This window comes from Cetorhinus maximus, chromosome 13 (assembly GCF_964194155.1).
Source record: "Cetorhinus maximus chromosome 13, sCetMax3.hap1.1, whole genome shotgun sequence".
Taxonomy (NCBI): Eukaryota; Metazoa; Chordata; class Chondrichthyes; order Lamniformes; family Cetorhinidae; genus Cetorhinus; species Cetorhinus maximus.
Genome location: NC_135891.1, coordinates 90088733 through 90112529, shown reverse-complemented (window position 1 = coordinate 90112529; position 23797 = coordinate 90088733). Strand labels below are relative to the sequence as shown.

The window sequence follows — 23797 nt, the reverse complement described above, 5'->3', positions numbered from 1 at the left end:
GATGTGCCTCCATGCACCCGGTCTTAAACTTCCTCCCCAAAAGTCATTTCATATGGTTCCATGAATGCATGTGAACTTATTGTATAACTGCCTTTCCACCACATCCTGTTCATGAAATGTGGTAAAATTAAAGGTTTATTGGAGGAGAAAGCCTATTTCTTTCGGTCAAGGTACATTGAAAAGAGGCTAGTAATACCCTTTCACAAACCAACTGAAAATTCAGTTAAGAGCCTGTGGTAGAAATTTTATCCTCAAAGGAGGTTATATATATAGTAATTAAGTACTGATTAGTGAGTGAAATTGATCTAGGGAAGTATGGTAGACGGAAGTAAAGTTGGAGTTGTAGTGCACAGTGTTCAAAACAAGACCTAATTTAGTTTTAGTGACTTTTTCAAACTGGTTTGGACATACATTGAGATTATGATAGCTCTCATGTCTGAAAGATTCTGACAATTGTAGCAATTTTTGGTACCCTGGTACTACCAAGTTAAATACATTTTAAAGAAAATTCTGCAGTTTTTTAATTTAAAAAACATAGCATTATGTTCTAATCATTTACAGGACAGTGGACACAGTGCACCTAGTTAGTTCAATTATTGTAAAACTGAGAAATTGATTGTAGTATCATAATCCTAGTACTGTGCAATTGAAGTTTGTATCACATTTTTAATGCCTAATTACAAAATAGAAACTGGAATTACTACACCAGTACAATTATCATGTGATAGGCTCTTGAAGGATTCAGACTTCACTGGCATATGTCCATCAAAAGCATTTATATAATGGACCGGAATCCTTAGTATAACAAGAATCGTGTGATATTTCCACTCTGAAAGCTTATGGAATCAGAATGATGTGGCACAGAAGGAGACTGTTGAGCCCATTATGTCTATGGTGTCTTTTTGAAAGAGCTACCTAATTAGTCCTACACCTGTCATCCTTCCACATGACCCTGTAATTTTTTTCCCTTCAGGTATTTATCCAATTCCCTTTTGAAAGTTTTATTCAGTGCCTTCCAGATCACAACAACTCACGTTAAAAAAGAACAATTCTAGCTCTTCGCTCATCACTTTAAATCTTTATCCCCTGTTTACCAACTCTCCTGCCACTGGAAACAGTTTCTCGTTATTTACTCTAGCAAAGTTGTTCATGATTTTGTACACAATTTCCAGCTATTAGTAATTTTATATAGTAAATGACCCAGGATGTTTCATAGGAGTTGAGGGAGAAACTGGACACCAGGGAAAAGTTAAAATGTGGGTTAAGGGAGATGCATAAAGGCTTGCTTGAAAAGATGGGTTTTGAGGAAGTTTTTGAATGTGGCAGGATTTCAAAAGAGAATTGAAGTTTAGGGTTATGATGGTTGAAAACTATGCCACTGCTAGTAAAATGAAGGGAATACACAATAGAGAAGATTTGGAAGGATTGATAATGCGGCCTTGCATGTGGGGCAGGGAGTGTGGAATAGTGTGCAGTTATCGCAAACATCTTCACCTGTGACTTGTGATGGATGATAGGCTACTGATAAAGCAGTGTAAGATACTTGGGCCTGAGGAACTCTTGCATCGATGACCTAGGGCTGAAATGATTGGCCTCCAGTAACGACCGCCATTTTCCTTTGTGTCAGATATGATTCCAGGCACTTAAGAGCGTTCTCCTAGTCCCTACTGACCTCTGGTTTCTTTGTGCAATGCTTGGTTGAATGCTACAATGTCAAGGGTAGTTGCAGTCATCTCTCCTCTAGAATTCAGTTATTGTGCCCATGCTACTGTTGCCTTTATATTCATTAGTTTACATGTTTCTTTGCTTTAGAACTGCTGGTTAGAGGCAGCTTAAGAACACTTTTGCAAATGTATGTACACTTTCTGACCATACTCATCATTCATGATGTTGCACATAGGAAAATGCTGTAGAAAATATCTGTTCTCAGTCTCGCTCACTTTTAAATAAAGGTTGGCAGTCTCTTCATTGATACAAGATTTATTTTCTCTGCTGCAACACATTTGAAACTGTGATAGTAGCATAACATTTGGTATAGGGAGATGATTATTTTCAAGACTGTCTGAGCCTGTTATATAACTGTCTACAATATGTCCCCCTTGCTTTTCATTTCTGTTTGGAAAATTATATTCAATAAAAATTGAGATCTTTTTATTAGATGTGTCCATTTTAAGTGCCTGACTTAATAGGTGCTTTGTGTGTTAAGATTTCTCTGATAAAAGGACACTTGTTGCTATCTTGTGCAATGATGCATTGAGCTTTCCTAAATTTAGTGTACTTCAGGTATGGCCTGAGTATTACAGAATATGTTATTTTCAGTGGCCTGTGGATAAAGTTAACATGAGTTTTAGCATTAAATCATAGACATCAGAAAATCCTAATTTAATTTCCTGTTTGCTAATTTTAACTAGCCAGTAATTGGGATGCTGTGCAATGTCCCTAGACAAGTAAAAAGTCACCAGAATTCACACTCCAGATCACTGTCACTTTTGCTGGAAAGTGTCCATTTCCTGTTGATATTCATAGTCTAGGCTTAAAAGGGAACAATCACCACTTAGGTGAGGTACCAGAGAAATGTTGTCACCCATGGAACAGTTCAGGCAGTAGCTGAAGGCGGAGAAAAATGGGGAAAACAGTTATCTTCAATAATATGGAGAATAACTTTCATATTGCACAAGTAGCACCTCAAAATCCTGCTTTTACATGTCAATTGTGCCACCTCTTTGTGTAATTGATGATGGACTCTTCCTCATTCCTGTTATGATTTATTTGTCCTTTGTAGATCCTAAGGAACCAATATTTAAGTTTATAAATGAGAATGTGAGTAGTTGATGGGAAGCAGTTGTAGTATTAGAAATTTTCTGCAAAATACAAGTTTCTCTGACTAGACAGGGTAAACCTCTCACCTGTTAATATCTCTCTGTGGTAACCCAGATAGTTTTAATGGGCGTGAAGTGTGGCTTTGTGGTTTAGGAGCAGAATACTACAACTAATGTTGCCTGCACATTTAAATATAGTGTGATTTGTAAAGTCAAATTTGGAAATAGCATGGGGTGATAAGTTGGAGGTGTAAATTATGGTAAATATGTGCTAACCTTTAGAGTTTTGAAACTGGTTCTTTAGTAACTTTGCAGCAAGTGCTACTGGTTTAAGAATAACTCAACATGAAGGAGTCTGAGAACAATTTGCTGCTGTGCCTCTTTTGATGGAGCAAGGTCCTAATTTCTGTTTGTAGTTAAAGTTGCTACTTTCTACTTGAAGGTTGGAGACCCAAATCACAGATGCCTCCAAATTTTAAATCCAATTGATATTGAAATTTTGAACGGCATAAGTTTACTTTATGATGCTATTGTGTGTGCATTTTATCAGTTTTCACAATGCCTCAATGTGAAATGCATTTTCCCTGTGTGAACAGGGTTGAGTGTAGAAAATTAAGCCAGCAAAGGTGCAATCTGGCAACTGCAATTATATACAGAAAAAGGTAACTTGTTTCTGTTTACTTTTGCACATGATACTTAATGGGGAATGAATTCATTTTTTTGCTGTGGATGCAGCCTGGATTTTCCTTTGGGCAACTTTTCTGGCATCTAAAACACCTGTCCCTGGACAGGCCAAGGTTGATTTTGGTATAAGTAAAATAACTTTTACAACTCCGTCATTCTCCAGATATTGCTCAGTTGTGCAGTGCAAAGTCTGTTTCCAAACGAAGTGTGAGTTTCTGTATCCTGTGTGAAGAAAACCCCTGTTTACCATGATGAATATACTGGAATTAGTAAATCCGAAGTTCTCCAACGGATGGATGAATAGTCCTTTTCGACTTTACAAGAGCAAAATGCTGCAGATGCTGGAAATATGAAATAGAAACAAAACCAGAGCTGACAAAAGGTCACTGATATGAAATGTTAACTCAGTTTCCGTCTCCAGACCCGCTGAGTGTTTCTAGCATTTTTGATTTTTATTTCAGCTGGGTTGCAGTTCAGGTTATAGCTACAAATCCACTTTATTAAACAGTAAAATCAGTAAGACCTAAGTTTGAATAACAACAGATAAATGAATCGCATTGATTCCCTTAACTTACAAAATCATCACACAAGACTAAGTCAGAAATTCTCTAGCAGTCCTCTAAAGAAAGAAAGAAAATTCCTTCCCTAAATGTCTCTGCCTCTTTCCCCCTTTAGGTGCTGCTTAAAACCGACTTGTTGACCAAATGTTTGGTCATCTGCCTAAATATCTCCTTATGTGGCTTGGTGCCAAATTTTGTTTGATCGTGCTCCTGTGAAGCTCCTTGGGACATTTTACTACGATAAAGGCACTATATAAATACAGTTGTGGTTGTAATGGTATGGCTATCTGCTAATTCTGCATCCATTAATTGACTGCCTGACTATGCAGACAACTGACTTGCTTATTGCAAAACACCTTGCCTCTGGCAATCTCTTCCACCACCTATAGCTTATCGATGAGCATTGATGTTTTCTTCAAATGTTAGAAAGAAGAAGCAAAGAAGCAAATGAACACAGTTACACGATTTACATAGGTAGGAGCTATAGAAAGTGGGAATCATTGTCCAGCTATTCCACCTTGACTTGCTGCCTCCATTTGTGCAGTAGCTAATTTAAATTTATTCTTTCTTTGCTAAGCAGTGTGCTCAGTGTTTGTCACTGACGAGGCTATATTTATTGTCCATCACCGCTTGATCAGAGAAAACATTCCATTGAGGAGGTGATGGTGAGCTTTTTGTTTCATTTCAATTGTGGAACTGAACAGCTTCCTAGCTCCCACTACACCTGTCATTAAGAGTCAACCATGTACTGTGTAACTGGAATCACATGTAGATTAGCCTGGTTAGAGGTGGAAGATTCACTTTCCTGAAGAACATTATTGGGTTTTTACAACAGTTCAGCATCTTTTGCAGTAATCACCATATGCACAAGATACAAACTGCTATAAAACGTTGAAAGCGTGCAGTCTTTTCTCATTTGTGACAAGCCAGATCACTGATCAGTCAAATTTAGTATTTGTACATAGTCTTACTTCAAGGAGAAATGGAACCTTTGGAGCATCTTCCAGTCCTGAGAAAGGGTCTTGGACCTGAAATATTGACCAACTGACTTCTCTTTCTCCACAGATGCTGCCTGACCTGAGCATTTCTGGCTTTTTCTGTTTGTATTTCTAGCACCTAGTGTTTTGCTATTTAAGATGCAGAGTGATAGAATTATTAGTAGAACAAAAACAGAATTACCTGGAAAAACTCAGCAGGTCTGGCAGCATTGGTGGAGAAGAAAACAGTTGACGTTTCGAGTCCTCATGACCCTTCGGCAGAACTGAAGTATAGTTAGGAGAGAGGTGAAATATAAGCTGGTCTAAGGTGGGGGGCGGGGGGAGAGAGAAGTTGAGGGTGGGGTGGTTGTAGAGATAAGCAAGCAGTGATAGGAGCAGATAATCAACAGATGTCACAGCAAACACCAGGAGAGAAATGGAAAGCAATGAAGGTGAACAGGGCAGAAGAGACGGGCGGAAATCCTGTCGGAGAACAGAGCAGTACTTCTTCAGGGAGGGCATTTCTTGAAGAGAGGTGGCAGTCAATTAAACACAGAGATAAAAACAAAAAGCTAAAAGCTACTGCGGATGCTGGAAATCCAAAACAAAAACAGAATTACCTGGAAAAACTCAGCAGGTCTGGCAGCATCGGTGGAGAAGAAAACAGTTGACGTTTCGAGTCCTCATGACCCTTCGGCAGAACTGAAGTATAGTTAGGAGAGAGGTGAAATATAAGCTGGTCTAAGGTGGGGGGCGGGGGGAGAGAGAAGTTGAGGGTGGGGTGGTTGTAGGGATAAGCAAGCAGTGATAGGAGCAGATAATCAAAAGATGTCACAGCAAACACCAGGAGAGAAATGGAAAGCAATGAAGGTGAACAGATGCTGCCAGACCTGCTGAGTTTTTCCAGGTAATTCTGTTTTTGTTTTGGATTTCCAGCATCTGCAGTAGCTTTTAGCTTTTTGTTTTTATCTCTGTGTTTAATTGACTGCCACCTCTCTTCAAGAAATGCCCTCCCTGAAGAAGTACTGCTCTGTTCTCCGACAGGATTTCCGCCTGTCTCTTCTGCCCTGTTCACCTTCATTGCTTTCCATTTCTCTCCTGGTGTTTGCTGTGACATCTTTTGATTATCTGCTCCTATCACTGCTTGCTTATCTCTACAACCACCCCACCCTCAACTTCTCTCTCCCCCACCCCCCACCTTAGACCAGCTTATATTTCACCACTCTCCTAACTATACTTCAGTTCTGCCGAAGGGTCATGAGGACTCGAAGCGTCAACTGTTTTCTTCTCCACCGATGCTGCCAGACATGCTGAGTTTTTCCAGGTAATTCTGTTTTTGTTTTGGATTTCCAGCATCCGCAGTAGCTTTTAGCTTTTTGTTTTTATCTCTATAGAATTACTAGTAGCATAGAAGTAATAGCTTTAATCTTTGTTGTTGCATACAATGTGTTCTGAAGTGATTTGAGAATTGTTATTGTAAATTTAGTTTGATTATGTGTATTACCCTGATCACAATGTAGCAATTCGCACAGCATTGCACACATTGCTAGTTCCTGTGAAGCTCTCATGCGTGTCTCATTGGTAATTCAAACTGGTCTGCTGTGTGCCTCTTCAACTCAATAAGGAAGGCATATTGTGTTCTGCACTTATTCAGGCTTTGAAGTGCAGACCCTGACATGCACTGCTGTCTACTATGTATGAACCAAGAATGTTAAAATATGAATGAAAAATGACTTCTTTGAACAGCCACAATCAAAGTGAAAGTCTTGTATCAAAATGTACTTATTTTCTCTCAACGCCTCTAGAACCTCAGTATTCTGGTGTTCCAACCCCAACCTCCATTCCCTCTCCAAGATCCTTGAATGAGTTGTCGTGCCTGCCACCTCCCCCCACCCCCCCACTAAAATCTGTGCCCATCTCTTCCATAAGTTCCTGTTAAAGTGCTTCTAATCAGGTTTCTATGACATTTTATGGTTGTGATCGCAGTGTATTATTCCTCCTCAACCTCATTGCAGCTTTTGACAGTTAACCACACCATTCTCCTTCAACATCTTCTGTTGTACAGCTCCAAAAGAAAGCTGCCACTCTTTCTTAGCAAGAGCATTGCCTGCAGGACACCTGAGGGTCCAACTGTTGCTCCTCCTTCCTCATCCACATGTTGAACGTTACCAACATCAGAAGACATTCAAATCAACTTCCAAGTGTACGCATATCATGCACAGTTCTACCACTGTGTGCAACCTTGACCAAAAGGCAGCATGACCAACATTGAGATTTGGATGAGTCATAACTCCTCTCAGCTGACCATTTTGAAGGCAAAATTATTGTCTTTGATAACCACTATCACTATAAATTATCTTTGTCACACTAACTCCACTTCCCATTTCCACTCACCATCCCCACCGCCCTGACACCAGCCCCCATCCTTCCTGGCCAACATCCATCGCAAAGACAGCCAATTTTCTCTGTCATAAACTTGGCTGCAAGTAATGTCAAGGTGCAACATATGAATAATAACTTGGATGAGGTGCTAAAGAGTACTGTAGGATCATGAGAGATTCTGTTAAACAAGGCACTTCAACTCCTATATCTCATCCTTTCAAAATGCCAATTATCAAGATAGTTTTGGATGAAGGTTCCTTCAGGAGAGGAAAGAAAGGAAATATATTTCTGAGGTATGAAAATAATTTGTGTAAGAATTCCTGTCATTTTAGCCTTACTTGCCTTTGACATGCAGTCAGGTCCTTAGAGTGGAGGTCAGTGCAGCCTGGAATTCTTTGAAACACCATTGGAACATACAGAATTTCTTGCTCCAAAGAAGAGTCATATTGGACTTGAAATGCTAACTCTGTTTCTCTCTCCACAGATGCTGCCAGACTTGCTGAGCTTTTTCAGCACTTTCTGTTTTTATTTCAGATCTCCAGCATCCACAGTAGATTTGCTTTTAATATATTATTACTTGTTTCACTCTTTAAGCTTAGTGTCTGGGCTTGAATTTTGCTATGGAATGGAGAATAGGTGGATAATTGAAGCATGAGGCAATAACTTTGGTTAATTAAAAATTCTTACCAATTTTCCATACCCCTCTTTACTCTGGTTTTTTCACCGAAGTGACTATTGTTCAGCCATGATGATGAGTGTTGATGAGCTAATAGACTTTTGGGGGCATCAAAGCCAAACACAAACCCGTTTTACTCTCTGTTCATGCTTGTATACTTCCAGCAGACTTTGCAGGTGTCCTAACAGGTATGGCACTTATCATCCCTCCTTAGCTTACCAATATTGAGGTCACTTGTTCAACCCTAATATTGCTGCAGTGGAGAATTTAGCTCAGACAGGAAATTCAACCTGTGATTTTCGTGGTTAAGTTAGCTGAGTTGTTGAGGGGAGTGTGCTTTAATTCAATCCCTGGTGCCATTACAGATGTATTCAAATCAGTGGTTAAGTGGTGAAGTTGTTTTGCACTGGCATAATTTTGTGCGGTATGAGTTGACATTGTTTCTCACTTGATTCTCAAATTGGGAATGAGCAGAACTCTGCATGCGCATTCTCGAATGCATATGAAAATACTCTGTAGCCAGTGTCCATTGTCTGATATTGGAGGATCCTGCCAGCTTCTTAACAAACATCAAGACTTTGAAGTCAGTGTAACTATCAATGTTTGTTTGAGAAGGAAGAACCTTCCCTTCCCTTCCCTTCCCTTCCCCAACTCGTCTCTATGACGATGATGTTGCAGATATCTGTTGGGTTATACTGAGACAATACCAGTTCAGTTGTATGTTTGGAAGCAAACAGAAAACTGACCTGCCAAGCACTTCCAAAATGCACATTTTTTAGCCTTTACAGTCCAAATCTAATCATGTGGTACTTGTCCTTGCATTTTGGATCCTCTTAGTGCTCATGTTACAAGATCAAAGATTACAGAAAAATGAATGTGTCTGGTTCCCCTTTAAGTCCTCCTGTACAAATTATTTGCACATTGTCGGGGTGAAACCGTGCAATACACCAGCTGACTGTTGACTTGCTGGAATGGCATAATTTGGCCAGTTGAGTAAAATCTGAATGCAATACAAATTCCAAAGATGGATGCAATTTTAAAAATTCTTTCATGGAATGTGAATGCCTCTGGCAAGGCCAACATTTATTGTTCATCCCTAATTGCCCTTGAGTAGCAATTGATATTTTTATTGTGCAGTTATCAGTGGAAATAAATTTTCCATTAATGACATCAAATACAATATTATTAGTCAGTAATGTCAAATATCTTAAATTCTATTTGATAAACATTCTCCCTGTGGTTTCAATATGGTAAACATATTCTTCTTGTACCATAATCTTGCTGGGTCTGTTTTTTTTAGTTAATGGAGTGTGACTATGATAGTTTGGAGTGAAATAAGAGTTAGATATCATAGAGTAATTTAGTTTTTATAAGATGACACTGAAAAATATCAGGTTGAGGTTGTACTTCAATTGACTGGAAAGCAGTGTTCATAAATCCCTTGCATTTATGTAGCGGATGCAATACTTGGTGGATTTAACAGTCCAAGTTTGCTGGCTTGTGTAGTTGCTGCCTAGGTTGTTCCTGAAGGTCATAAGGGGAAGGGTTAAATGAAAGACCGAACTACTGACGCTGTTTAGTCTGTTGCTTAGCTGTCAACAGTAGACTGTGAGAATCTGAATTGAAAATCGAAAAAGGAGGACAACAGTGTCCCTAAGTTTTCATTGTGTGATTTACCAATTTGCTGCCACTTTACAAAGCATTGCAGCAACAGCATATTTCGATTTGAGCTGGCAAATTTATTAAAAAATTTTGTTTGGTCAAAAGCTATTGCAGTAAAAAAATATAACTATTTGTATAAGGTCTTCCCCATCTTTGCTAAAGATGCTGTTGTGTTGATGTTTCCTGGATGCCCTATGTACTTTGCTCAATCGCCATTTCATTTATGAGCCCAGACATTGAATGTTAACAGGCGATTCCACTCTCGGGGGCAGCAATTTCAAGTCTCACCCTGTCCTCTCCTGACTTCCATACTCTCAAAAGTGCTTTTTAACAGTGTGTGACTGGATAACCTCTGCCTTTCTACTACTGATCACCTAAAACTATGCCTCACTGTCCCCTCAACCCTCACCTCCAACAAGTGCAAGGAGATTATGGACATTTTGTCATTAAGCTTGAGATCATCCATTCAGCTACTTTGCCCCACCCCTGATAAGGCCAAGGTCGAGGGTTATTTCAGGATTGGGCTGAGTCAACATGGATTTATAGAAGGGAAAATGATATTTGATAAACCTGTTGGAGTTTTGTAAGGATGTAACCAGCAGAATAGATAAGGGGGGCCCAGTGGATGTGCATTTGAATTTTCAGAAGGCTTTCGATAAGGTCCCACAGAAAGGGTTAGTAAACAAAAGTAGAATACCTGGGATTTGAGGTAATATACTGGCATGGATTGAGATTTGGTTAACAGGCAGAAAACAGAGTAGGAATAAACTGGTTGGTAGACTGTGACTAGTGGGGCACCGCAAGGGTCAGCGCTTGGGCCCTAATCTGTATCAATGATTTGGATGCGGAGACCAAATGTAATATTTCCAGGTTTGCTGATGACATAAAACTAGTTGGGAATGTGAGTTTTGAGAAGGATGCAAAGAGGATTCAAGGGGATTTAGACATGCTAAGAGAGTGGGCAAGAACATGGAAGATGGAATATAATGTGAAAAATGTGAAGTTATCCACTTTGGTAGGAAAAACAGAAATGCAGTGTATTTTTTTTCAATGGTGAGAGATCGGTAAATGTTGATGCCCAAAGGGATCAAGGTGTCCTTGTTCATGACTCCCTGAAAGCTAGCATGTAGGTGCAGCAGGAAGGCAAAGGGTATGTTGGCCTTTATTGCAGGAGGATTTGAGTACAGGAGTAAAGATGTCTTGCTGCAATTGTATAGAGCCTTGGTTTGACCACATCTGGAGTAATGCATACATTTTTGGTCTCCTTACCTAAGGAAGGATGTACTTGCCATAGAGGGAGTGTAGTGAAGGTTCACCAGACTGGTGAAGGAATTTCTTCACTTGTAGGGTAGTAAATCTTTGGAATTCTCTACCCCAGAGGGCTGTGGATGCTCAGTCATTGAGTATGTTCAAGATAGGCATCAATAGATTTCTAAATAGTAAAGACATCAAGGGATATGGAGATAGTGCAGGAAAATGGCATTGAAGTAGAAAATCAGCCATGGTCTAATTGAATGACTCCTGCTCCCATTTCCCATGTTCCTAGCCCTTCCACTAGCCCCTAACCTGTCTCTTTCTCCATTTTCTCTCCTTCACTGCTCATCTTTTCTATGAGACCAACGTCCTACTTTTCTTGAGCCCATTTGCGCTAATCTCTTCACCATCCAATTTTCCTGTCTGGGTTCCTTGTCAGTTGATGCGCTTCCCTTTCAAGGTTGTTGTCGTCAAACCACCGCCCCCCCCCTTCTGAAATCCCACCCTCTGCCCTTGAAAACTGCTCTCGATCTATAAGATCCCTTTCATCTCCAAATATGTTGAACTTTTTGCTTTCCAATTTCAGCTTGTTGCTTTCCAAAGCTGTGACCAACTTTCCTGCAGTTCTGTTTGAATCTCTCCAAATCGGGACCTTGGCCATGCCACAGGACTGAAACTGGCATAAGCAGTCAACAAATGATGATCTCTGTGATTGTGATCTTAGTGCATTAGCCCTATCCTATCTCATGCATCTTTTGATGTAGTTGATCCCCACACCACTCTTGTCGAATACCTCTATGCTGTTGACTGAGCAATTGGAACAGCCTTTGCTTGATTATACTTTTATCTGGCTGATTATAAACCAAGCATCTCCACCCCGACAAGCCCTATGGACCTATCCTTGGTCCTTACCTTTTTCTCATTTATATGTTATCCTACATCTGCAGATATGGGGTCACCTTCCACAGGCATGGTGAGAATACACCTCTACCTTCCTTCCATTTCTTTCATACTGTCCTTGTGCTGTTTGTCTGACATCTAGTTGAACCTTGGGAAAACTGAAAAAATCATCTTTGGTCCCTGCCACAAACTCTCTACCCTTGAAATCAATTCTATTTCCATTCCCAGCCTCATGTTTGCAACCTTGGTGTTTTATTCAACCCCGAGTAAGTGTATGACCTTGTGTTGTCTTCATCAAAAAGACCTTCTTTCTTACACCTCTATAACATCACTTGCCTCCTCAGTCTATCTATCACTGATACCCTAATCCATGCCTTTCTTACCTCCAGTTGACATTTCCAATGCTCTTCAAGCAGCCACTCATCATAAACACTCTAAGCTTCAGCGCATTCAAGTTGTGCCTAACTGGCATCGTTATCTTGCTCGCCAATTAGCATTGTCTTCATCCAATGCCTTAAATGTAAAATTCACATCCTAGCTTTTTTTTAACTCATTCGTGGGCTAGGCCAGCGTCTATTGCTCATCCCTAACTGCCCTTGAGAAGAAGGTGGTGAGCTGTCTTCCCGAACCACTGCAGCCCATGTGGTGTAGGTACACTCAGAGTGCTATTGGGCATGGATTTCCAGGATTTTGACCTAGCGACGGTGAAAGAATGGTGATATATTTTCCAAGTTAGGATGGTGAGTGGCTTGGTGGGGAATTTCCAGGTGGTGGTGTTCCCATGTGTCTGCTGCCCTTGTCCTTCCAGATGGTGTGGCCATGGGTTTGGAAGGTGCTCTCTAAGCAGCCTTGGTGAATTACTGCAGTGCATCTTGTAGATGATACACACTGCTATCACTGTGCATCAGTGGAGGAGGGAGTGAATGTTTGTGGATGGGGTGCCAATCAAGTGGGCTGCTTTGTCCTGGATGGTGTCCAGCTTCTTGAGTGGCTTTGGAGCTGCACACATCCAGGCAAGTGGAGAGTATTCCATCACATTCCTGACTTGTGCTTCGTAGATGCTGCACAGGCTTTGGGGAGTCAGGAGGAGAGTTACGTGCTGCAGGATCCCTAGCCTCTGAACTGCTCTTGTAGCCACAGTATTTATATGGCTAGTCCAGTTCAGTTTCTGGTCAATGGTAATCCCCAGGATGTTGATAGTGGGGGATTCAGCGATGGTAATGCCATTGAATGTCAAGGGGCGATGGTTAGATTCTCTCTTGTTGGAGATATTCATTGCCTGGCACTTGTGTGGCACGAATGTTACTTATCATTTTTCAGCCCAAGCCTGGATATTGTTCAGGTCTTGCTGCATTTGGACCTGGACTGTTTCAGTATCTGAGGAGTTGCGAATGGTGCTTAACATTGTGCAATCATCAGTGAACATCCCCGCTTCTGACCTTTATGATGGAAGGAAGGTTATTGATGAAGCAGCTGAAGATGGTTGGGCCTAGGACACTACCCTGAGGAACTCCTGCAGCGATGTCCTGGAACTGAGATGACCGACCTCCAACAACCCCAACCATCTTTCTTTGTGCCAAGTATGACTCCAACCAGTGGAGAAATTTCTCTCTTATTCCCATTGACTCCAGTTTTGCGAAGGCTCCTTGGTGCCACACTTGGTCAAATGCTGCCTTGATGTCAAGGGCAGTCACTGTCACCTCACCTCTGGAGTTCAGCTCTTTTGTCCATGTTTGAACCAAGGCTGTAAGAGGTCAGGAGTTGAATAGCCCTGGCAGAACCCAAACTGAGTGTCGGTGAGCAGGTTTTGGTAAGCAAGTTGCACTTGATAGCAATGTTGATGACCCCTTCCATCTGATGATTGAGAATAGACTGATGGGGTGGTAATTGGCCAGGTTGGATTTTCCTGCTTTTTGTGTACAGGACATCATCTGGGCAATTTTCCACATTGCCAGATCGGTGCCAGTGTTATGTCTATATTGGAACAGCCTGGCTAGGGGTGCGGCAAGTTCTGGAGCAAAAGTCGCCAGTACTATTGCTGGAATATTATCTGGGCCAATAGCCTTTGCACTAACCAGTGCCTTCAGCTGTTTCTTGATATCGCGTGGAGCCAATCAAATTGGCTGAAGACTGGCATCTGTGACGCTGGTGACCTCCGGAGGAGGCCGGGATGGATCATCCACTTGTCACTTCTGGCTGAAGGTTGTTGCAAATGCTTCAGCCTTATCTTTTGCACTGATGTGCTGCTCTCCATCATTGAGGAGGAGGATATTTGTGGGGCCTTCTCCTCCAGCTAGTTGTTTAGCGCCCAGTCTTGAGTTGCTAGATCTGTTTGAAATTCAACCCATTTAGCATGGTGGTAGCACCACACAACATGGACGGTATCCTCAATGTGAAAACAAGACTTCGTCTCCACAAAGACTGTGCGGTAGTCACTCCTACCAATACGTCATGGACAGAAGCATCTGCGGCAGGCAGGTCAGTGAGGATGAGGTCAAGTATGTTTTTCCCTCTTGTTGATTCCCTTACCACCTGCCGCAGATCCAGTCTAGCAGCTATGCCCTTCAGGACTCGGCCAGCTCGGTCAGTAGTGGTGCAACCAAGCCACTCCTGGTGATGGACATTGAAGTCCCCCACCCAGAGTACATTCTGTGCCCTTGCCACCTTCAGCTCCTCCTCCAAGTCGTGTTCAACATGGAGGAATATTGATTCATCAGCTGAGGGTGGCGGGGGGCAGTACGTGGTAATCAGCAGGAGGTTTCCATGTTTGACCTGATACCGTGAGACTTCATGGGGTCCAGAGTCGATGTTGAGGACTCCCACTGCAACTCCCTCATGACTATACCGCTATTCCGCCACCTCTGCTGGGTCTGTGCTGCCGGTGGGTCAGGACATACCCAGCAATGGTGACATCTGGGATATTGTAAGACATTTTTCAATGAGTATGACTATGTCAGCCTTTTGCTTGACTAGTCTGTGAGATAGCTCTCCCAGTTTTGGCACTGTTAGTAAGGAGGACATTTTCAGGGTCAACAGGGCTGGGTTTGCCATTGTCATTTCCGGTGCCTAGGTCGATGCCAGGTGGTTCGTCTGGCCTCATTCCTTATTGACTTTTTAGCAGTTTGATTCAAATGGTATTTAAGAGTTAACCACATTGCTGTGGGTCTGTAGTCACATGTAGGCCAGACAGGTAAGGACAGCAGATTTCCTTCCCCAAAGGACATTAGTGAACCAGATTGGTTTTTACAGTCAATGGTTTCATTTAACGCCAGATTTTTAATTCAATTCAATTTGAACCCGGAATTTGAACCCGGGTCCCCAGAATGTTACCTGAGTCTCTGGAATACTAGTGCAGTGACAATACCACAAAGCCACTGCCTCCCCTAGTGTTTAATTTTTGTTTCCCTGTCTCTAACCTCTCATGCGTCCATGATTGGCAGCTGACACTTCAGCTGCCTAGCTCTGCAAATGAACCTGCCCCTACCCCTGCCCCTAGCCCTCCACTGCAAGAACCTTCTTTAAAAAAGCCACGTGTTTTGGCAAACATTTGATCATCCCAGTGAATGTTTTCTTTGCTTCACACATTGTTTTGATTAAACATTTGAATTGCCTTTGGATGTTTTTCTACATTGAAGGAACAGGTACTGTATAACTGCAAGTTGTTACACGGTGATGTTTACTGCCCATTGTGAAAGTATCACTTAGACTAATTGTGGTTTGTGTGCAGAGTACTTATTCATTACTACAATATGTGGATAGCAACAGCAGCAGATTACTAAATGCCTTTTTGTTGATTGATCAAACACAGTGGGTTGTTTAGAATGATAAGGTTACAGTTATTGCCTCATAGACTGTCTTCCTTATCTATTATTTTTGGAAATAGGATTTATATAATCTTTTTAGAATGTTTATTCTGTAAATATGGACCAAAACTATTGCTGATGAAGTCAGTTGGTTAATTATTTTAAAACCCGTTTGACAGGTTTACTTCCAGTTCTAGCTCTTCGTATTGCAGCACACAGCTGGGAACTGCATAAAGCCAAGTATTCACTGAGCATGTATGTGAAATAGCTTGTGAAATGAATTAGTTGGCAGAATTGTATGTGGCTGTTCTGCAATCATATGGTTATTCTGGATTAGAGGAATGTTTGATACTCGACGGGCTGAAAAAGATAACTTCAACCTCCTGTCCCTGATGATTTAGCAAAGGAAGTGCTTGGCTCCACAGAGCAAGAGGCTCCAATTTTAAATCTCGGTCTGTGCTAAGAAGCTAGTTTCAGCTAACCATTTGACCATAATGCTCTTGGTTTGAAAAAGAACAACCAGTGACTCTTCCTGCTTGCCAGGTAATGATTCTTGCAGAGAAATGCAAATGCTGAGAATCTGAAACAAAGCAGAAAGTCACAAGAGAGGATGCAAGCAAGGATGTGATATCAACTATCAGGTAAGTTGCTGACCCTTGGTTTAACATCTTGTGGCACCTCGTGAAGAGCTGGGGAGGCCTCCTGGTTTCCTGACCAACATGTAATGCTCAACTAACACCTCCTTAAAAAAACAAATTAGCCGGTCATACATCTCATTTACTGTTTGTTGGACCTCGCTGTTTTGGGGAAAAAATTAGTTGCTATGCTTATCTTACATTATAACAATGATTGCGCTTCAAATGTATGTCATTAGCTGTGAAGCACTTTGGATGCTAATGCGATATGTCTCTATATATATATATATATATATATATATATATATATATATGCAAGTTCTTTATTTGAATAGTGCAGTGGGATTTTTAACACCCACCCAAGCCAGGCAGAAGGGGCATCAATTTAACATCTCTGACAATGCAGCACTCTGTTATTGATGTATGTGAGCCCTTGCTGTGTATGGATTGGCCAGCTGCAATTTTTTTATATTTGTTCCTGGGATGTGAGCAGCAACACACTCATAAGAAGTAATGGGACAAAGGTCTGCCCCTGTTACTCGCAACAGTAATTTGCTGATTCCACTAACGTTCCTTTGAGCAGTTGCCAAGTGAATAAGATGAATATATATTCTATAGTTTTAATAGAGCTCTTTCACTCTCCCAAAGCTGTGTGAACTGTCTGCTCTAATAGCAATCAGTTGCTGTTTTTTTTTTGCTGGACTGCACAGCATTTCAACTCTCTGAAATCCCAATGTTGGATTGACTATGGTTGGGTGCCCAGAAATGTCTGGAGCAGAAAGTCTTCTAAGGTTTGTCGGTGAAGAATAGATGACTGCAAGTGCTTCTTGGACATTAGTATATATTATGTATTTCAATAAAGGTATCATTTTGCTTGCCATTAATGGTATTCCCATTACCAGTGTCTATTGTACTACAATCAAAAGGATCAGTGGTTTTAAAAAAAAAAGGCCAAAAAAAACCTCCAGATGCTGAAAACTTAAAACAAAAAATAGTGGAAGCACTAAGCAGAGTAGGTAGCATCTGTGGAGAGAACACAGCAATTGACATTTTCAGTGTGGGCTTTTTGTCAGAGCAGTGCATTAAGTCGTGACCCGTAGTTAGCTGTAATAAGGGCAATGAACAGAGTTCACTGTTAGTTAAACTCACCCAGTTAATCTCAATGATATTTGCATGGCAGTTAGGGAAAAGTTTAAAAACGCTTATTCTAAATTTCAAGTTTAGAGAAACATCAATTAAATCTTGAAAGAGTGAGACTCCACACTTGTGATTAAGGGATATGGGGCGTGGGTGGGAAAGTGGAGTTAAGGCCGATGATCAGCCATGGTATTGAATGATGGAGGAGGCTTAAGGCGCCGTATGGTCTACTCCTCCTCCTATTTTATATGTTGACATGTGTGGACAGACAAAATCCATTGTGGTTTGTTGTTTGGGAAATCTGGGAGGTTGCATTGCTACCGAATGGTGTGTAAGAGCTGGCTGGCATCTAAGTGGATGGGCAGTGGATTGGGTTGCTTCTGAGAAGGGGCAGAACATGGGGCAACAAGGTGAGAAGTAGAGAAGGATAAGTAAGAGAATTAGTGGGGACTGGGGGCGGGCGGGTGGGTTTATAACTAAGACAGCTTATTGGGTTGTGCTTCTGCATTGAATGAAGACTGAAGGTAATAGTTGGCCTGCATAAGGAAGTCAAGTCTCAGAGAACCATAATGGGACTATAACTTTTTTAATACTATCAAAGATATTAGCTTACCTTGTTTTACTTACTGATACCAACCACAGCTGCTCGCCCTCACAATGGAACCTTAATAATTTAGGTTACGTAGAATTGCAGAGTGCACAACCAAAGGCTGTTTCACAATGTCAAAGTTGTTCATTGGCCTGAACCCAAAGTGCATGCAGGCTAATGTTTTTATATCTTCAGAATAATTTTTCAAGATACTACTCAACATATTGCTTTGCCAGGTAACATTTTATGATGTCTAAAATTGGAAAATCTGCAGGCTTAATTGTTAACACTGCTTTAAATGTGTTTTTCCATACATGAAGCCTAATGTAGGAGTTTCCAATGTATTTTGAATTGGAATGTGTTATTTCACTTAGTGTTTAATATATAATAGATACATTAAAATGACTTTTTCAGCAAATTTTCCTTGCACAACTAAACTATTGAAATTTGCCTAACGTTCTGAGCAATAGCGTCATGATCTTAGACACTTGGTTTAATTGTGATTTGCCTGGTATAAAACTTTCAGTACTTTACAGAAGAACTGGCAGAATGAAAACACTTAGGTAACACTTCCAGTGAAAATCTGGATTTCTTTGTAGTTCTCTGTTGCCTTCCTATTTAGTTAGGTGCTTACAGTCAGAACACTGCTGTTTGTGTCTTGCCTCGTGACAGATAAGCCGGTTTTACGTGATATAAGGAAGAGGTTTATTATAGTTGAGAGCTGCTTAGAAGTGGGGTAGTAATTTTCTGTGCAGGTCAATTCATAACAAATCTGCCATGCAATCTGCTCACATTTCATGTGGAGAAAGGAGAAGCAATTCTTCCAGTTTTTGTGCGCATGAAAATGATGGGCAGTATTTAACAGCTATCTGGGCTGCAGCTTTCAGAAACTTACTGATGTAGCAAGCTAAGGCTGTATTTCCTTGTCCTGCTGTCATGGTTAATGCTAATTAAATTTTGGAGCTTGAATCAGTTGACGTCAAATCTGTGGCTGTCTTAAGGTTGTGTTTTGCTTCACATGCCCGTTTGAATTTAATATAATGTAACTTTTTAAGCTTGATCAAAGCAGGCTAATGTAAATGCATTTTGGGGATCAAATGATGCATAAATTCAGCTTGTAATTTCCAAAAGGCTGAATTAACGCACATTCAGGGGATAAAATCTGTTAATGATTCAGTTCTTCAGATTGATGCAGAAAGGCTCCATCATGTCTCCCAGTTAAGTTCTTGTCTAATTTTGACACCCTCCTTTCCCTCTGCAAATTTTCTTTTCTTGAAGTTGTCAACTCATTCAGGTGCAACTCCATGGCAGCCAGTTGCTGTTAAATAATTTGCCAAAATGGTCATTATTCATATGAACTTTTGACATTTAGCTTTGGCAGAGTATTCATTCTTCAGGGTCATTACAGGTGATCCATTCTCATTGAATGTCTGCATATGTTCACTTCACACAGGAGTTTTTGGACACTGATTAGCCTTGGCTGAATATGGTCTTCCCAATATTGGGGGGTGGGGGAGGGGGGGTGTTGTTAGGGATGCTTGTAGTGCCCCTGCTGCTAACCTGGTTAAGATCAGAGACTGAATTTGAGACCTGCTTGGTCTGCATAGCTGAGTTATTAGAGGATAAATCCATTGAGCTTTTTTTTTGATAGATTTTTTTCACCAAAGTAAGGAGAACCTGAATTAAGTTATGTATTGGAGATTGAGCAACAGCATTATTTGTTGAAGAATGAATTCTGGTCCTTGGCAGTTAATTGTTACCACCGCTTGTCATAGGTGAGGATGAATATTTATGCATATTTAGCTAAATAAGACCCAGAAGATGGCCTGTTTGGCCTGGATAGGCTCTTTAAATGGTAATTTCAAAGATCAGCACATAACGGAAAAAACCCTGCAGGACAAAGATGAATAATTTGTGACCAGCAGCTTTTCAAATTTATAATTTGGTGCTTGATTGAAACTAAAGGAAAGTGGGTAAGCTTCATATGTTTTGCAAAACAATTAAAGGGAAAATAAGATAATACAGAAGCTATGAAGCAGGTGTTTATACATTCAGAACAGGCAATGTTGGTGACACTCACAAACTTTATAGAGTTAATGAAGACTGAATGAAATGCATGTTTGCAATTTGCAGGACATACATTTTCAGTAACTCTGTACACACTATAGTGTAAAAACAGTAGCTTGCCGTGGGTGTTGCCATTGCTAACAAATTAATTATAATGTGGATAGAGGTGTATCCATGCAAGGCCTGTGAATCTGGATTGCATTTTTTTGGGGAGGAACAAATCACTGTAACAGACCATATGACCGAAACAATTGCTTTTGACTGCAGCTCTGTGAAAAGTAGGTTAAAATCTTGAGTATATCTAGAACTTATACATCGAGTAGGAATATAATGTGTGTATTAGGTTTATGCCTAGTAAGAATATATGTGTGCTTAATGTTAAAATGTCGTTTTTTTCTGTTGCGGCTACTTTTTCTTTCAGTTGACTTCCGACAAGAAAGGAACTTGTTTGGCTTGTTTCCCACACCCATCCTTTTTCAATACTGACCTGTCTGTTTTGTTGCCTTTCCTGCTGTCTTCAGCCTTTTAAAACCCAAGCCTTGTGACATGTAATCACTACTTCTTGATTTATCTGGCCTTTTCAAATGGTTCTTGCACTCATCTAGATTTTCTTTCAGTTAACATTTGGGGCTAAGTGGAAATTTTGCATGACCACACAATGTAGGCTATGCCTGGTAGTGCGCCAAAAGGGTCACCCATTGGTGTGCTATCGGAAACCTACTTGCCAGCTGGGGCGGTTCCAGTTGGGCTCACTGTGTCTGCTGTTTATCTAGTGACCCTTCTGGAAAATAGCCATGTGAAGACTCCAGGAGAGGAGAGAACCAGTTTGGCTCTTTCTATTTTTCTTCCTTGTTCTAGCCGCACCTATCCCTAATCCAGATAGAATACCCGACCAGCATTCACTGTCTGGGTTTGAATAATGAACATGAATCACATAACATAAGCATGACCGATGGTCACTTGGGTAAGATACTGGAGAATGTCTGATACCATGAACTGTATTTTAGCAAGTGTCATAAATGCCTTTGAAAAAAGAAGAGAAAATTTACAAAGATACTATTAATTCATACACGCAATCATTTTGTCCTGATAATTTAACAAAACTGATTCCTGATGTAGAAAAATATGCAAATATCTTGACCATTGAATCTATAGACGTTTATGTCTACATTCTGCTGTCTGCAAAACATTCATTGAGAGGAGCTCTTTTGCTTACTGAAGTTTGATCCTGAATATTCAGTGCTAAACATCACAAGAAATTGGAACTGGTTTGCTTCCAGATTTCCTGGTTGAAAAGACATAATAAAAGTTAAATGCTACATTTACCTTTTGAATTTGACCCCGAATACTGCTGCAGTTCTTTGTGCTTAATCTAACTTCCACTTTGACAATTGAACTCCGTTAAAAGGCCAAAGTCATTGCATATTGGGCTAAAGTCACTGAGTTATTCACTGTGAAGATCAACAGTGCAGTAACAGGGACTGTTCTTTAAAAAGTATGTTTCCTGTCTGATACATAGAATCCAAAAAAGCTTCTATCCTGAATTGGCTCATCTGAACTCCAAAGCTGGGGGAAATGCAATTATGCTCAGTGCCCCTGAATTAGTGGAGTCAAAAGTCATCCAGGATTCCGTCTTCTAATCCAGTCATGTTCGCACATTGCATTCATTTAAGTGAGGGCAAGGTCAGGCTGAACTGTGATGGTGTGTCTTGGTACAAAGACCTTCTGGCACATGACAAATGGCCCCATGGATGGAGCATCCATGAGGGCTGCCAGTGCCTGTGGAACTTACTGTAGTATGGTTCACTGTCTTCAGGTGAGCAGGAAAATACTTGTGTGTATATCTGATACAGTCTTTTAATATAAATTATATCAATCTTGATTTAACTTGATGCACAACAGGTTTGAGGAGCTGAATGCCCTACTCATGGAAGAGGTCATCAACAGTGCTATCAGGCGGCACTTGCATAGCAATAATCTGCTCACTGACACCCAGTTTGGATTCTGCCAGGGCCACTCAAGCTCCTGATCTCATTACAGCCTTGGTTCAAACATGGACAAAAGAGCTGAACTCATGAGGTGAGAGTGGCTACCCTTGAGATCAAGGAGCCCTAGCAAAACTGAAGTCAGTGGGAATCGGGGAAAACTCTCCACTGGTTGGAGTCGTACCAAGCACAAAGGAAGATGGTTGTGATTGTTGGAAGCCAGTCATCTCAGCTCCAGGATAACACTGCAGGAGTTCCTCAGGGTAGTGTCCTCAGCCCAGTCATCTTCAGCTGCTTCATCAATGACTGACCTTCCATTGTAAGGTCCGAAGCGGGGATGTTCGCTGATGATTGCACAATGTTCAGCACCATTCGTGACTCCTCAGACACTAAAACAGTCCATGCCCAAATGCAATAAGACCTGGGCAATACGAAGCTTGGGCTGACAAGTAGCAAGTAACATTCGTGCCACATAAGTGTCAGGCAATGACCATCTCCAGCAATAGAGAATCTAATCATCGCCCCTTGACATTCAGTGGTATTACTGTCATTTAATGCCCCACTATCAACATCCTGGGCGTTGCCATTGACCAGAAACTGAACTTGACCAGCCATATAAATACTGTGGCTACAAGAGCAGTTCAGAGGCTAGGAATCCTGTGACGAGTAACTCACCTGACTCCCCAAATCCTGTCCACCATCTACAAGGCACAAGTCAGGAGTGTGATGGAATACTCTCCACTTGCCTGGATGAGTGCAGCTCCCACAACACTCAAGAAGCTTGACAGCATCCAGAACAAAGCAGCCTGCTTGATTGGCACCACATCCACCAAACATTCACTCCCTCCACCACCGACGCACAGTAGCAGCAGTGTGTACCATCTACAAGATGCACTGCAGGAATTTACCAAGGCTTTGTAAACCGCACCTTCCAAACCCACGACCACTACCATCTAGAAGGACAAGAATAGCAGATAGATCGGAACTCCACCACATGGAACTTCCCCGTCAAGTCTCATACCCTCCCGACTTGGAAATATATCACTGTTCCTTCATTGTTGCTGGGTCAAAATCCTGAACTTCCTTCCTAACAGCACTGTGGCTGTACCTACACCACATAGATTGCAGCGGTTCAAGAAAGCAGCTCACCGCCACCTTCTCAAGGGCAATTAAGGATGAGCAATAAATGCTGGCCCAGCCCACAAAGCCCATATCTCCTTACTGAATAAAAAAAAAACATCTGTTTCTATATTCTTAATTGTTACAGTCTTTATTTCCGTTTAAGTCTGATGCTGCAATTTATGTTTTGTCTTTTTCTTCACTTACAGAATCTTTCAGTAGAAAAACATTCTTGGCTGAGGTAAGCAGCATTTACTGCTATACTAATTTCCCAGATAAAATTAGTAACGATCAGTACACATATGTAACTAACACCTTTAATATTTTGCATTTTTTTCAAGATGCCTTCTTCATCTGGAAATATAGATACACCTGCAAGCAAAAAGATTGGACACAGGGGAGTAGATGCTTCTGGGGAAACTACATACAAAAAGGTATTCGGTCATTGCATTATATATAAATTTAATTAAAGTTGAACAGGCTTTTCTAGTCTGTCTTGTTCATTATTATTATTATTATTGTAGTGTCACAGGCAAATAGAGTTGCTT

The 23797-nt window shown here is 41.0% G+C and overlaps 1 protein-coding gene across 1 annotated transcript in view; it reads left to right on the top strand.

The window, feature by feature from the left end:
• Positions 1-23797, top strand: part of pip5k1ca (phosphatidylinositol-4-phosphate 5-kinase, type I, gamma a) — a 109691-nt gene that overhangs the window by 10428 nt on the left and 75466 nt on the right. Inside the window, exons 2-3 of the mRNA XM_078555744.1 lie at positions 23459-23490; positions 23591-23683. Coding sequence (XP_078411870.1) covers positions 23459-23490; positions 23591-23683 — 125 coding nt within the window. The remainder of the gene's footprint in view (positions 1-23458; positions 23491-23590; positions 23684-23797) is intronic.